This window comes from Zonotrichia albicollis, chromosome 13 (genome assembly GCF_047830755.1).
Source record: "Zonotrichia albicollis isolate bZonAlb1 chromosome 13, bZonAlb1.hap1, whole genome shotgun sequence".
Lineage (NCBI taxonomy): Eukaryota > Metazoa > Chordata > Aves > Passeriformes > Passerellidae > Zonotrichia > Zonotrichia albicollis.
Window position 1 is genome coordinate 18,337,189 of NC_133831.1, and position 15,307 is coordinate 18,352,495.

At 38.5% G+C, this 15,307-nt stretch overlaps 1 protein-coding gene across 6 annotated transcripts in view; it reads left to right on the forward strand.

Annotated features, from left to right (window-relative positions):
* Positions 1-15,307, forward strand: part of PHKB (phosphorylase kinase regulatory subunit beta) — a 67,701-nt gene that overhangs the window by 7,279 nt on the left and 45,115 nt on the right. For all 6 annotated transcript variants that reach the window (XM_074551171.1, XM_074551169.1, XM_074551174.1 and 3 more), the window contains 6 exons: positions 2,195-2,284; positions 3,162-3,300; positions 3,946-4,045; positions 5,741-5,848; positions 7,729-7,809; positions 10,373-10,488. In XM_074551171.1, the coding sequence (XP_074407272.1) occupies positions 2,195-2,284; positions 3,162-3,300; positions 3,946-4,045; positions 5,741-5,848; positions 7,729-7,809; positions 10,373-10,488 (634 nt within the window). The remainder of the gene's footprint in view (positions 1-2,194; positions 2,285-3,161; positions 3,301-3,945; positions 4,046-5,740; positions 5,849-7,728; positions 7,810-10,372; positions 10,489-15,307) is intronic.

Sequence of the window (15,307 nt, forward strand, 5' to 3'; positions counted from 1 at the left end):
TTTAGTTATTTATTTTAATAGAAGATACAAAAGCTGTGATATGTTACAAGTTTTTCTTTTCCATTACAGAATAATTTTATTTCTTTTGCCTTTGTTCTTTAAGGCAGTTCAAATACACTGGGCTCTCTGTGCTTCCCTCTCAGCCCCTTTCCCACATGCAGGTGTTTATTTCTCATTTCACCTCTCCCAAGGAGCAAAGGCTGGAGGGGCAGCTCTGATGGGCTGGGAAGCTCAGAAGGGTTGGGAAGCTCAGAAGGGTTGGGAAGCTCAGATGGGTTGGGAAGCTCAGATGGGCTGGGAAGCTCGGATGGGTTGGGAAGCTCAGATGGGTTGGGAAGCTCAGATGGGCTGGGAAGCTCAGATGGGTTGGGAAGCTCGGATGGGTTGGGAAGCTCAGATGGGCTGGGAAGCTCGGATGGGCTGGGAAGCTCGGATGGGCTGGGAAGCTCAGATGGGTTGGGAAGCTCAGATGGGCTGGGAAGCTCAGAAAGGTTGGGAAGCTCGGATGGGCTGGGAAGCTCGGATGGGTTGGGAAGCTCGGATGGGCTGGGAAGCTCAGAAGGGTTGGGAAGCTCGGATGGGTTGGGAAGCTCAGAAGGGTTGGGAAGCTCGGATGGGCTGGGAAGCTCAGAAGGGTTGGGAAGCTCGGATGGGTTGGGAAGCTCAGATGGGTTGGGAAGCTCGGATGGGTTGGGAAGCTCAGAAGGGTTGGGAAGCTCGGATGGGTTGGGAAGCTCAGAAGGGTTGGGAAGCTCGGATGGGTTGGGAAGCTCCGATGGGCTGGGAAGCTCAGAAGGGTTGGGAAGCTCTGATGGGTTGGGAAGCATCACCAGGACACCCAAGCAGAGCAGGCACCCAGGGCCCTGCCTGGGGAGGGATGGGGTTTTTTCTCTCCTGTGCTGGCAAAGCCAAGGCAGTCTAACCTGGGGTGAGGTTTGCATTCTTGAATGGCTGGACATTTTCATTCTCCCCCAAAGGACTGGATTCATGAAGCTCTGTCACCATTCTGCACACATCCCAGTTAGGTTGGAAAGGACCTCTGAGGTCATCAACTCCAACATTTGACCAAACATCATCTTGGCAACTGGGCAGGGCACTGAGTCCCACATCCGCTTGTTTCTTGAACACTTTTCTTTTTCTTCATTTTGTTTTTTTGTTTGCTGGGCTGAGAGTCCTGTGCATGGACAGTCACGAGTGTGATGCCTGGGAGGGTGCTGGCATTGCCAGGGAGGCTCTGTGAAAAGGAGCACTCGCTGTGTCCTGCCAGAACTGCTTGGCTGGCTGGGCTGCCCTGGCACTGCATCCCCTGAGCTGTCCCAAAGGGCAGCGTGCAGGCTGGGAAGGGAAATTCTCATTCTTCTGTCAGCACATGGCTCTTGTGGGGATCCTGCCATCCAGGACACTGAATAAATCCTGGTGATTTGTGGGGGAGAGCAGGATTACTCTGAAATCAGAAGTTGGAAATGGTTCACCCCCATAATTTGGAATGGGTAGCTCATTTCAGCTCTCAGCAAAAGTGACTTTTCAGGTGCAGATAGGGAAGTAGTGAGAATGAAAGTGAGAATGAAAGATGGGGATTTGATAGCATTGGATTTCTCTGGAATATGGGTGACTTGAGGGCTTTATCTGTTGAATAACTTGTTTGAGCTTTAGCAGCATGTGGGAACAAGCCAATCCCTGTTCTGACGTGACATCAGCTGGGCTGGCTGGTGGGTGCAAACAGGGTTGGGGTAGGTGAAACACTGAGGGCGTTGGACACCTTCACCATTTTAGGTGGTAGGGCAGTAAGAATTGAATATGGTCTGGTTTTGTCTCTCTTCTGTTTTCCTACATATCTTCTGGAATTTTCTCTGTAATGTACTTAAATTCTAAGAAGATGTTTATAGAAAATTCTCAACATTTAGTAGTTGTCTTCAATAATTAACTCTACCCTTATGTAGTATTTGCTGTAGTTGAGTATCTACAAGACACTGGAGATACAGGTAGAGGTCTGGTTTGTGTAGACAGGTAATGTGGAAAAAATTCTCTGAGACTGTAGAGATAACAACTGTTTTGTTTCAATTGAAATTTGATAAATTGTGCTCTTGCATAACAAACATGAAGAAATGCCTTATCACAGTAATTTTTAGCAATATTACAGCTATGAAACTCATTCTGATCTTGATTTTGGTATTCTTTTTCCTTCTTATTTTAGGTTCAATTTATGAGCCACTTAAATGTATTAACCTCCCAAAGCCAGAGGGGGAAACTCTGTGGGACAAATTAAATCATTACTATAGAATTGGTAAGTTAATAATGCTTGAACTAACCCAGATGTGAGTTAGAATTGATATTTGCATGATAAATATCAGCTCTACATTATTCCTACTTAAGGATAGTTTCCTAAACTTCTGCTGGCAGTTTGGAAGGTGCAAATAGAAGGGCTGAATTACATTTTTTTTCTGTAAATCAAAATGTCTGTTGAAATTCCAGTTCAGCTGTAAGATTGAATTTAAAATTATTTTGTATAAAGGGGTAGCTTAGGCTTGTAGAATTGACCAGATCCAGCTGAGGAAAAATTTAAATGGACAAAAGTTTTTGTGTAGTACTTGGAACAGTCTGGCAGTTCTTTTTTGTTATTAATGGTGCCATAATGTATTTTTGGTTTTGGCAACCTGAAAATTCCTGTCTTAATCTATTTTCATATCACTGAGTTAAATAATTGTAGTTGTCCTTTCTCCTTGCTTACTCCCCTCTACTTATATAAATATTGATACAATCATCAGGCCTGAGTAAAAAATGTAATTTTTATGAATGTAGACTTCTGGAGAGTTTAAGCATTTAACTGACTGGGGGGCAGTTGACATCCTGTAGTCACTTTTTTCTTCTGTTTTCATAGAAAGGAAGTTACTGGGTCGCTTTGTAGAAATTCTGTACAAAGTGGGTTGTGCTAGAACAGTCACAGAAATAGTTTTGAATACTGCTGGGTTTTTGTGTAAAAAGGTCTAATTTGTCTGAAAAAACAATGTAACAAGTTTTGTGTGCGTTTCTCCTTTCCCTTATTTTGCCTTGCGCATGCTCTAACAGGTTGTTTACACCTTGATCTGTTCCTGACAATCTGTTTAGAAACTGGAAGAAATATAAATGTTGTTAACAATCTTTTTCATTTTTCCTTTTTCCAGTGAAATCAACGTTGCTGGTCTATCAAAGCCCAACCACAGGTCTGTTCCCTACCAAGACTTTTGGGAGTAACCAAAGGGCAAAAGTCCATGACAGCCTTTACTGTGCTGCCTGTGCCTGGGCACTGGCCCTTGCTTACAGGTGAATAACTTCTACCCTCATGTCGCTGCCAGGTTACCCCTCTCTTATTCAGCTCCCTGGGAAAGTTTTAAAAGATGAAGCTTTATCAAAAATAGATCTGTAAACCCATAGAAAATGGTGCATTTCCAAATCTCAGTAAAAATATTTTTGAAGGTGTTAGGTTAAAATTGTCACTCTTCTTTAGGTTAGTAAACATGTTTTCATATAATGTAATTGGTGCCAGCATTTGTTGCAGTGGAATTAATGCCTGCTACTAAAAATAGAGCTTCTTCTGGCAAATTGTACTCAGGGGATACTTTTAAATCTAGCAGGGGAGTTCAGGGCATTGGCAGCCTTGTTGCTGGTCCTGAGAATCATTTACTTGCAAGGGACTGGATGTTATAATATCAAGAAGGCCTTTTTTTTAATTCTTAAATTTTGAAAGAGGAATGCTTGTGTAAGTTGCCAGACAAAAACCCTTTTATTATTTTTATTAATGTTTTTATTAACGAGGAAGGATGGCTAGGGCTGTAAATACATAGATACGAGTGAGGGCACCACTATGCACCAGCATTAGTTAAATACTGAATATTCCCAAGCACCAGTGTCTCCCTTTCCCCCCAGTGGTGCATTTGCAGTTTGTTTGTGAGTTCTGTCCCTGTGCAGGCGCATTGATGACGACAAGGGCAGGACCCACGAGCTGGAGCACTCTGCCATCAAGTGCATGCGGGGAATTCTCTACTGCTACATGCGCCAGGCCGACAAGGTGAGACTGCCCTGGGCACAGCCTTGCCTCCTCCAGGGGTTCATTCAGCTGGGAAACAAAGCCTAAATACCCAGCAAATTCACACTGCTAGGGTGCCCCTGACAGAGCAGCTGCTTCATTGCTGTGGCAGCATCAGTTTAGGGTGTACATGTGAGCATTTTGGGTAGGAAAGTGCAGGGTACGCTTGAAACTACTTTGTGTTCATTTTGCAGTTATTTGTCCCATTCAAATATTACACCATTAGTACTTGTGGGGGATTTTATGTCTTTTTATAGTGATTAATTGGAAAATGTGGAACTACGTTTTGTTAAGGCTGGAGAGGGTTTTTTGCACTGTTATCTTGGTTATTGTGTTTGTAGTTGTTCTCCTTACCTAGATGATCATTTTAATTTTTTGCTTGGTTTCTTTAGCAGACATTTTCCAGCACTATTTTACTTAATGACATAACTTCAGAAGGGCAGACATTTCCAAAATGAGTGAGGAAACAGAGTAGTCTGCTTATGTTGCAACACAGTCGATTTATTCAGGCCTTAATTCTCTTGTGAATATACTCTGAATATTCAGGCCTTCTTATTAAAATTTGGTGTGGTGGATAAATTTTGCATATTGGTTTGCAGCAGATCTAGAAGTAGTTAGATACACATATTCCATGTGGTTATTTGAAGTTTCAGGTCACTGACTTTTAACTGTATTGTTAGAAATAGTTTTTGTGTAAGTCCATAGGTTCCCTCACAGCTGAACACACAATCTGAAATGGGAAATCCACAGGTATGGGGTATCAGTAACAATAATAATGAGCAAGTATTGTATTGCCACTTGTATCTATGCTGACATAGATTTTCTGGGGTGTTGGATTGCTTCTTGAGAGTCTCATATCTTTAAATAATCTTGACCTAAATTGATCTTGTTACATTTAAGCTGTTGTTTTTCTCTGTGATGTGCAGTTTTTGTTCTGGGGTGAGGAGTGCCAGATAAGAATAATGAGCATTAAATTACCAGAGGTGTCCCACTGCTGGGACACTGCCTGTCTGCTTTTGCCTTGTTTACTACAGGTCCTTTTCTCTTCCTACAGTGCAGTAATAAACAGTTTCTGGTAGCTAACAGACAGAAGTCAAGCTGGACTTTATTCTGAGAGACTGTGTGGCCTCATAAAAGGAAGATATTTTTTAGTTCTATTTGTTCAAGACATGACTTAGGCAAAACCTGCTGCTTTTAGCAAAAATGCAGATGTTGCATTCTATTGCCAATGCACATATGAGTCATGACCTGAAGTCTATTTAATGTATTTGTGGAGCAGACTCCAATACAGTACTTGTTTGCTTGTTCTGAGGCACGTGCTGTGTTTTGTTGGTAGAGAAGAAAATCCTCTGAAGGTGGCATCAGTGTTGAAAATACTGTAAAATGTGGATCAGGTACTGGCAATGATGGTTATAAAATTTTAAAATTTGTTGAAGAGCAAAATGTGACTTAAAGAGTTATCTTGGTTTCATTTAATTACCAGCTATAAAGTAATTGTTCTGAAAATACACTGTTGATGATAAGGTTTACATAGTGGTCAAATTAAAAAATTTTTTAGTTTGGAAATAATAACAATGTTAATAATAATTTAAATAAGGTATATGGTGAATTTGTGGTTGTCAAACATACTGAAATTATTGTCTTTGCTTTTATGTTTTGCCTTTCATTCACCTTTAGGTTCAGAAATTTAAACAAGACCCCAAACCATCTGCATGTCTGCATTCTGTGTTCAATGCACAAACTGGAGATGAGGTCTTCTCCCATGAGGAGTATGGACACCTTCAGGTAACACATCCATGTTGTTGTAAATCCAAGTTGGGCTGATTTTTTAATAATATTGTCTTCATTCTTCTATACTGCAGCTGTGTCAGTTTGGTTAGATTTGTGTTAGGTGTGCTGTGTGTGGTAAAAGTGAGTCAGTTTCCTTTTGCATCTTCTGCTGAAAAAGAGTGTTTTGAAACAGAACTGAATGGTGTGCTCGGTCAGAAGGGACTGAGATATCTGGGAGATTGTAGAGGTAGATGGTTGGTTGTTTATAAAGTTGCTTCTTTTTGAGACCAACAGATGGCTGTCAATAAATAATCCTGGCAAAAGAATGTTGTAGTCAGGAAAGTGAAAGATTTAGAGTAATCTTACGGTGAATATTCCCAGTTTCATTTTCCATCATTTTGAGCAATTTGCATTCATTTAATGTACATTGACAACAGTTAGGAATTGTTCACTGCTTTGCATAGTGGTTCCCAGTCAGACTAATTGCATAACTGGTTGTTTTATTGTCTCTCATTTTCCAGAGTTTTACTCTTTACTCCTTTTATTTCCCATTCTCTTTACTTTCAGACCCACCTTTCCTTTCATGATCTTGTTATTTTGCATTCCATAAGTCTGCACACAACTTTTAGCTCAGAAATTGCTAGTGAAATTATTCAGAACTGACACAGTGCATTGATGATTATTTCATTTCATGGTGACAGTATCACTTAAATAGTTTGTACAGTGAATGTGTTGGATTCAGAAATTGTATGTTCTGGGGAAAATGCTTTATGGAGTTATCCTAAGTTAGCATTTTGGACTGTGGGAAATTTCATGAAAAGGCACATGTTTTATCTATGAGAGGAGACAGTCTGGGGACCTGGGGAGCACTGTATGACAGTTTAGAGTCTGCTTTTTGTGGCAGCTCAACCCTTCCCATAAACATGAATGCACATTGCCATCTGTCATCTGCATACCTCAAGAATTAGAGGGTTTTCAGCTCTGTGGAGACAAGAGTACAGAGTAACTGAGAGGGCTCAGCTGGGAAACATTGAATATATGATCTAGCCCTTATTGCTGTATTTGGTGCTTTTCAGTTTGTATTAAGACACTGGAGTCAATTGTCTTTAAATATTTATAGATTTTTAGAATTTGGACCAAATTTGTAATCTGCTGTGTTCCAGATAAGAGTCCACTTTTTTTGTTCTAGATGGTTTCCTTAAATTTCATGTAATGAGATTGTTATTTTATACTCATCCTGTGATAAACTTAGTTTCTCTATTGAAGTTATAGAAATTCTCAAGTATAGGAAAGTTCTGTAATAAAAACCAAACCAGCAGCTTCCTTTGATTCCTCAGTGAGTTGACATGATGATGTTCAGCTGCTGAAGGTAATACTGTTTACAATAAATGCTGTGTATGGCTACTAAAAAATACAGTTTTTCAATATCTGATCATATCTGAATGTTGTAATCTCCTCATGTCAGCTGATAATGCCGAAATTGCCACCAGGGCAGAAGGATTTGCATTCTGGCTGTGCTGTGCACTGTTCAGTGTGCTGCTTGCCTTTCTGGGAACCCACTGGCTAGTGACTTGTCATGTATGGAAACACGAAAACAGCTTGGGACAAAGTGATTACCTGTGGGTCAAAGCATGTGCCTAAGGGAGAACATTTTCCTAGCACAGTTTGAAATTTAAAAATCATAAAACATCAGTGGTCCTAGAAGACAAGGCTTGTTTGTGCCACCTTTTCCTATTGATTGTTTCCACATCATTAGATGCAGGCTTTTTTAGAAGCACAAGTGTGTTACAGTGGGACCATCTTTGTTAGTGAATTATTCCATGTTTATTTTGTTTACATGACTCCAATGAACATAAAGTTAATTACAGTTTCCTTTCTGTGTTTAATTGCTCCAGATCAATGCTTTGTCATTATTTCTTCTCTATTTGGTTGAGATGATCTCTTCGGGGCTGCAGATTATCTACAACACAGATGAGGTACAAATTGATTTCCTGTCCTAAAACATGCTGCAAATTGTTTCTGTTTTTTCTGGCTTTTATTTCATTACCAACTGCAAAGTAGTTGTTCTGAAAATATGCTGCAGGTATTCTATGCTTTGAGTGGAACTCAGAAAAAGTAATGGAATGAATGGATAGTGAAATAACAGCTAAAACCGTGTTAGATGTGCAAAGAGTAAATATAACATGACATTGAAAGTTTCATAGTTCTCTGCTATTTCTGATAGCTGCAATGTCAAGAATTAAAAGGTCAGAGTTCCAACATGTTAGGACAATTAAATTCTACTTACATTGCTCTCACTTTTCACATGATTTCAAACTCTGTCTGTTCACCCTGCCCAATGAAAATTCAGTGTAATAAATACTGGGGTTAATTTTCAGGGAAGCTGCAGGGCTTTCTTCAAACAATATGAATATGGGTGTTAAGAATTTTTGCTGTATCTTTAATTGAAAATAAAAGAATTTTATATTATAGTAAAGGATGTTTCTAGAGAGTGTTAACTCCTCTGTAAATAAGATAATAATAGCCTTGGCTTGAGTACAAGTCATGTCAGGACAACCTGCTGGCCTGCTCTGAAATGAGGTTATGTTTTGAAACTGGAATAGAAAGCACAGATGTACATACTTGTTTAATTCTTCTTTTCTCCAATTTTCTTAATCTGGATTTGTTTAAATTTATCTGCTCTGTTTGATAGTTGCTGCTGTATTGCCTTAAAAAGCTTAAATGTGCTTGCAGTACTACTATTAAAAAGAAAGATTTTTCCACTAATAGTAAATTTGCATTATTTTTGTATAATATATCTTCAGTAATCTATTTTTTTAGATAATTACAAAACTAAATTTTGCAACATGCCTTCTTTCTTTCTTAGATCATATGATAGGCCTATATTATTTCCTCTGAACTGCCTTTATATCTGTGAGGAGGCAAATGTATATAATTAAGGATTTAATTAGCTTGATATATAATTTATGTTATCCTCCAGATGTTTGCATTTAATTACAGATTCTGCAGAAGAAGTGCATGTTTATAGACTCCAGTCAGTGGATATTCTCCTCTTCCTTGCCAGGATGTCCTTATCCTAGCAACTGTCCCCTCTAAATCTCTGCACTATGGACATTCATACTCAGATTTTTTTACCACAGACCTGTACTTTCTGTTGGGTTTGTGTGGCTAATTCTAGGTGCTGCTATTTGCTCCTTCATAGAAATTTCAGTTACTGATAGAGCATGGGAAAAACCACACTCTTAATATTTGGGTGTTTGGCTTCATTCAGAGAAAGTTCTTTTTAATGCAATCAAATTCTAAATTACAGGGATGAATATGCTGGGCACAGCTGAAGAGTGAGACAGAGGTTTCTTGGAAGCAGGAACTGTGACCAGATCTAGTGTGCAGGCAATTGTCACCTCATAGTGACATTTTAGCAGAGACATTAAATAAAGAGAGACCAGTGTGTCTAGAATTATAATTTTGATATGAGCTAAAAGAGTAAATATAAAAATATAAAGAGTAAATCTGAAGTAGTAAATTTTTAAAATTTAAAGAAAAATGGAGAAAAAAGGCAAAGCAAAGGTATACAGGCAAATACCTTTCAGTAAAAGATTGGGGTTTTGTTACATAGCTCATTGAAAAAAAAACAAACAAAGTGAATGCTTCTCTGTAGTTCCTCAGTATAGTTTTACTTACAGCCATTGCAGTATTTTCTTTTCCACAGTCCCCTAAAATAATTTGGATAGGAGGGGATGAAATCCCTGCTTTGGAGATGAACCAGTGTAAATCTTGTGCTTGTGGTTACATTTTCTCTAAGCTCCAATCTGTGGACTCTTTAAAGTGAACTATAAAACTTATGTTCAATTTCATTTTTCTACAGTCAAGCAACTCCAAATGTCTCTTTCAACAGTGTAAATCAGGAAAAATTATCTGTTGAAATAAGTTCCCAGCCATAGTTGAATACATCCTAAATACCTTCAGTACTTTGGTATTCAGTTGAAATGTGTTGGTCCAAGAAGAGATTTTAATTATAATAAATTGGTTTAGAGTTTTATTTATGTTTATAAAGGAGTGTGTTTGAATCTGCATAAATATATATTATCTGGAGCTTATTTAATAAAACTTTGGCATATCAATTCTCTTAAAATGAATTAAGAAAAAGCACCAGGATTTCTGTGTTCTAATTTTGTTTTGGTTTCTGATGTTGTTAGTATAAATTTTTTGAAAATAGCAAAATATCACCTTTTTGGATATCACCTTCTTGAAGAGCTTTTTGGAGCTCTTCAAATATGTGTCTTGAATATGAAATTATTTTTATCCCTGCCTTTGTTGCAACTTCTGTGTAAATTCACACATCAGTTGGGACAGCTCTTAACATATTGTGATTAAAAACTGGTTTTAAGGAGAATATTTGAACTTGGGAACATCATCCTTTGAGCTGAGACAGAAAAGGATGGAAAGAAGAGTTACAAGGAATAGCAAGTTTATCTTTTGGAAAAAAAAACCAGAAAAGATGTGCTTTCATTTTCCTTCAGTCACTTTTCTTTCCTGTAGGTGTCCTTTATCCAGAACCTTGTGTTTTGTGTGGAGAGAGCCTATCGTGTGCCAGACTTTGGTGTCTGGGAGAGAGGCAGCAAATACAACAATGGCTGTCCAGAGCTGCACTCAAGGTGGGTGAGCAAATGCTGCTCTGTTAGCCAGGGCAAGTAAATCAATGGCAAGAATTCATAATGGGTAAGCTAAAAATAATAATGCATGAAAATACTGCTTGAACTAGATTAAGGTTCTCTAAAGACTGAGGGATGTATTTTGGGAAAATGTGAGGATAATTTCATCATGATATGCATGCTGAAATAACCACATGGATGCTTAGCTATTTGAGTATTCAAATTCCAGTAATTATGTGCAGCTGCATGTATATAATTCTGAAACTTGTGTTCAGAGCAGCTCAGGGTCTTTAGGCATGTGCAGTGGGATTGGAATCATATTCAAAAAACTGGTTAGGAATATCCTGCTTTAAAAAGGTGTGGAATCATGAGATGAGATTTTCTCTTCTGCACTGTGGTGGGAAGGAGATGCTGTGCACTGGAGAGCAGCCTGGTGCCAAGCTCTTTTCCAGGTTCTTCAGATGCTGCAAGTTCTGAGTCCTGTCAGGGACAGGGAGAAATCCTGGGAGCATTCTAATGCTGGAGCTGTCCTGCTCACCTCAGTGGAATCACTCATGTGCTCTCTGCCTTGAAGGATCACATCTGTAATCTGACAACTTGATTCTTCCAGTGTTACTATTGTTTCCTTCACCTTTTGACTTCTGAGGTTTTAATAATCATAAAAATGGCTGTAGCTTGGATATCTTTGGATTTTGAAAACATTATTGATCATCCTTATTATCAAGGGCTTGCAAAGAATACACATTTCTTCCAGCCTTCAATATTGCCAAAGAAATCTGTCTTGTCATTTGAGAATGAATTCTTTTTCTTAGCCCACATGCAGGCATGTATATTTTAACCTTTAGATATACTTACATGTCCTTGCAGCAAAACTATTAATGTAGGGCTTTTTTTCAGGGCTTTTATAGAACCTTTTTATCAATATGAGAGCTAAAAAAAAAAAAAAAATTGAGTTGTTATATAATCTGCTTTATGACTTTGCTGATTTTCTTTTCTCCTGCTGTGTCTGTAAAATTGTCAAATGCCAGACTACATGACTACATAGAGAAACAAATGCTTCTTTCCAGATCTCACCTTGTAGAAATGTGCAAAAGGAACACTGAAACTCCTGTGTCTCCTGTTTGCAGCATTCTGGCTATTCAATATGTGAATTTTCTTCAGGGAAAACTGAGCATCTCTTAAACAGATGGAAATGGGCATGTTGTTTTATCTTAATCTAGGCTGACATTTATAGGTTGGTTTTTCTAAGGGTAAAGTTTAGTGAGATGGACTGGGCCAATCTAACAGATCATTGAGCTAGCATAAGGGGAAGCACAGAGCTTGGTCCTAATCTAAGAAGTAGACTTTGGTCATCAGAAACAAGTATTGCCTCTATTTATCATTCTTGGTGTACATGTGGATACTCTGCTTCACTGTAGAAAGCTGGTAGGCAATTTCCCTGGTTCTCATAAATCAGGAAAAATGGAAGGGCAACATGCATCAAAAGGCATTTTTAGATATTATTGAGGAAAGCTCTGTGTACACTGAAATGCTCTTTATACTTTATGTTCCAATTGTATCTACCAAAGAGAGCTATAAACCCCTTTTTGTTTCACATTGATGAAGCAATTATGAATATCAGGTCTACTCACAAATGCTGTCTGTGGGTCTCCTGTGATTATGGACCCCAAAGTGCTCTCTTCAGGGCCAGTGTTAAGGATGGTGCACTCCTGACCCTTAAATTCTGTGATGGAAATCTCCATACAGGCTGTGTTTGCTTTCAGAATAAGTAGGTAATTCTTGTGTTTTATTGAAAGAGGCTTTCTGTTCAAAGAAGATATTTTACAGTTGGAAGTCTGTGAATAATAGCTGCACATTATGGCCCATGTTAAAAGATGCAGATATTTTAAGCCTTCACAGTCTCTTAGTACAGCTCCAAACACTTGTGATAAATGATAAATAGCAGAACACTCTGTGGAGCACATCTGCACTGATGTATGCAAATTGATGTCTTTTATTGGTTCAAAGGCAAGATTTGTAACAGCTTTTATTGTCGTGTGATCCCTTCCCATACGGCCGAACTTGACAGAAATGAATTTGTCCTGTAGCTCTTTGATCCAGCTGCTGTGCAGGCATTGCTGAGGAGCTGTGCAAAGTGCCTCTGACACCTCCCATCTGCACCCTGAGAATCAGCAAATCACCAAAGTGCAGCAGCCTCATGTCCCAAAGGTGGAGCTGCAGGGCCTCAGTCATGCTCTTCTCTGGGGTATATAGCACATTGCTGTAGTGCTGTCCCTCCCTGTTCTTTTTTGGGTTATAGAGTTACAAATTTATTAGTCATGTAGAAACTTTTCTCTTGTTTGCCTATTTTTCTCATCTGCTTGATGTTCCAGTTGAAATGCACAGCATTCAGATAGAGGCAAGAAATTGAATAGGAGGAGGATTAAGGATGGATATACTTGAAGGTGTATTTTGATTTACATTTGCTAAAAATGTGCAAATTTTAGTGTTTGCCCTTAGGTATTTTACTGAGGGGTTGAATCCAACAATTAAAAAGTAATGAGAATTGTGAATGTTGTTTAAGTGTGTTTACTAAATCTCTTTTAGCAAGCTGGAAGTGGTTTCTCTAGGTTAGTTTCATCTTGCCCTGCCCTAAATACGGCTCAAGGTCAAATGTTACCCAGGGGCATTATGATTGCAAGGCTGCTCTTGGTAATCCTTGACACACTGAAATAACTGGCAGCTCCAGTAAGGTCTGAGAATTGCACCTGGTGAGGTTCAGTGGGATCATGAAGAAGAAACCTTTTCATTTGAAGCACAGAGAAGGAAAGAGCAGGATGCTGAAAGCAGAGTCACCATCCCTGGAGGTTTGTGAGACTTGTCTGGTATAGGCTGGGGTTTACTTAAACTGGTCTTGGTTAGAAATTGGCTTCAAGTGAGGTTGTGTGTTGGGCTGGAGGAGTTCCATATGTCCCTTCTGGCCAATGACTCCATCATGCTGTGACATTTTCAGAGGACTGTCTGAAGAGGGTTTGGGTGAGGTTTTGCTTTGGGCCCATCTCCTTTTTCTCCAGGCAGAGTCCCACAGGTCAGTATGGTCTATTCAGAGTGGCTTAATGAGTGGAAGAAGCAACACATTTATTAAAATACATTTTGCCATTCACCCATTCTGTTAAGACACTCCATTTCTTTTGTTACTAAATTGTAGAGTCTGAGGAATGTATTTTCTGTACAAAGACACAAGCATAATGTTTATTACAGAACCTCTTTAGCAATTTTCCCAACAGGAAGGCATTAATCAGCAGCAATGAAATGAGTGTGAAGTGTGATCACAGTCCTGAAGAGTGCTGTGCTGTGATTGTTCACTCTTGTAAAGACACACTTGATACAAAGGCTCTTCACAGACTTCTTTTTTCTTTTAAAGGACTTCCTCCTGTCATTTACCCAATAAAACTTTTGATAATTTAAGTAGTGCTTGTGTGCGTGGTGAAGAGAATGATTGACAATGTTGGGATGTTTATATGGTCACTGGCAAGTAATTGTGAGAATAATGAAGTTTCCAGGGGCTTTCAATAACTAGAGGTAGAAAAATGCTGATAAATTACAGTAAATTACTAAATTTTTTACTACAATTATTGTAGAATAATGATTGAGTCTGCAAAGCAGAGATGATTTCAAGGAAGGAATGCATGTTTGCCTTGAATGTCATTCAAGCAGTATCATCCTATTTTGTAGACAGGTTGAGTAGTTTTATGTTATCTGAATACCAACTGAGCATTTATTACTTCTCTACCTTTTATCAGTAAATTTTTTTCTCACTCTGAAAATAGATCATGTTGATATTAGGACTATTACTTGAAAGGAAAATACAAGATTTTTAACCTGTGATACAACCTCAAGTGTGCAAGATTTCTCTGATTTTTACCTTCTAAATGTGCAGTTTGATAACACTGAATTCCTCTGAAAAGTTCTGTTCTGAGTCATCATGCCAATTTATTTGGTCAATGGCTAGGTGATAATTAGAATAAAGCAATTTTTAGAACAATTACCTTTTTTTTTTTTTTTAGGTATGAAACAAAGCCAGAAAAATAATTACATTCCCAGCTCTTCTGAGTTCAGTTTATTTCTTCATCTCATTCTGCAGCTCTCAAAGCTTTCAGCATCAGAAGGCACCAGGCAGAGGCAGCTGCTCAGAGCAGGCTGTGGTTGGGCAGCTTCAGCCTTCTCTTGTTGAGCAATTAGAGCTGGAGCCCAGGAGAATCATTCCTGGCAGTGTCAGAGAGGAACAGGGGGGTTTGTAAAGGATAAAGTGTGAAATCAGTACAAACTATTTCTAATATTAGAACCAACACAGGTAAAGTCATACTTAAAAAACCAAATTCTGGAACTGCACTGAATTATTTTCATTCTTTTCAGTATTTCCTGTGTAATCATAATTAGACCCCATGTTTAAAATATTAGTTTGTTTGTAATCATTTGAAATTACATATTTTACAATAATAGATAGTAAAAATCAGTTTATTTAGAGTAAGGTGAAGTGTTTGCTTCCATCCCAGAGTGCTGCATGGAGTATAGAAAAATAAATAAAGATTAAAGCAGTCCCTGTTTGCAGATTTCTGCCAATTTAATTGTTGTCAATTTTTTGGTGGGGGCTGGATGATGAAGTTGTTTGTCAATACAGTCACAACACCTTTTACACAGAAGTGTGTAGTTAGTGCTTATTATATGAATATTTATCTAGAATTATGTAATCTTAAAAACTGAGAAAAAGACAAGTGAAATTGAAAGGAAAAGAATGCTCCATCACTCTTTTTAATAATTCTCACAAGGAAAATAGAAAATG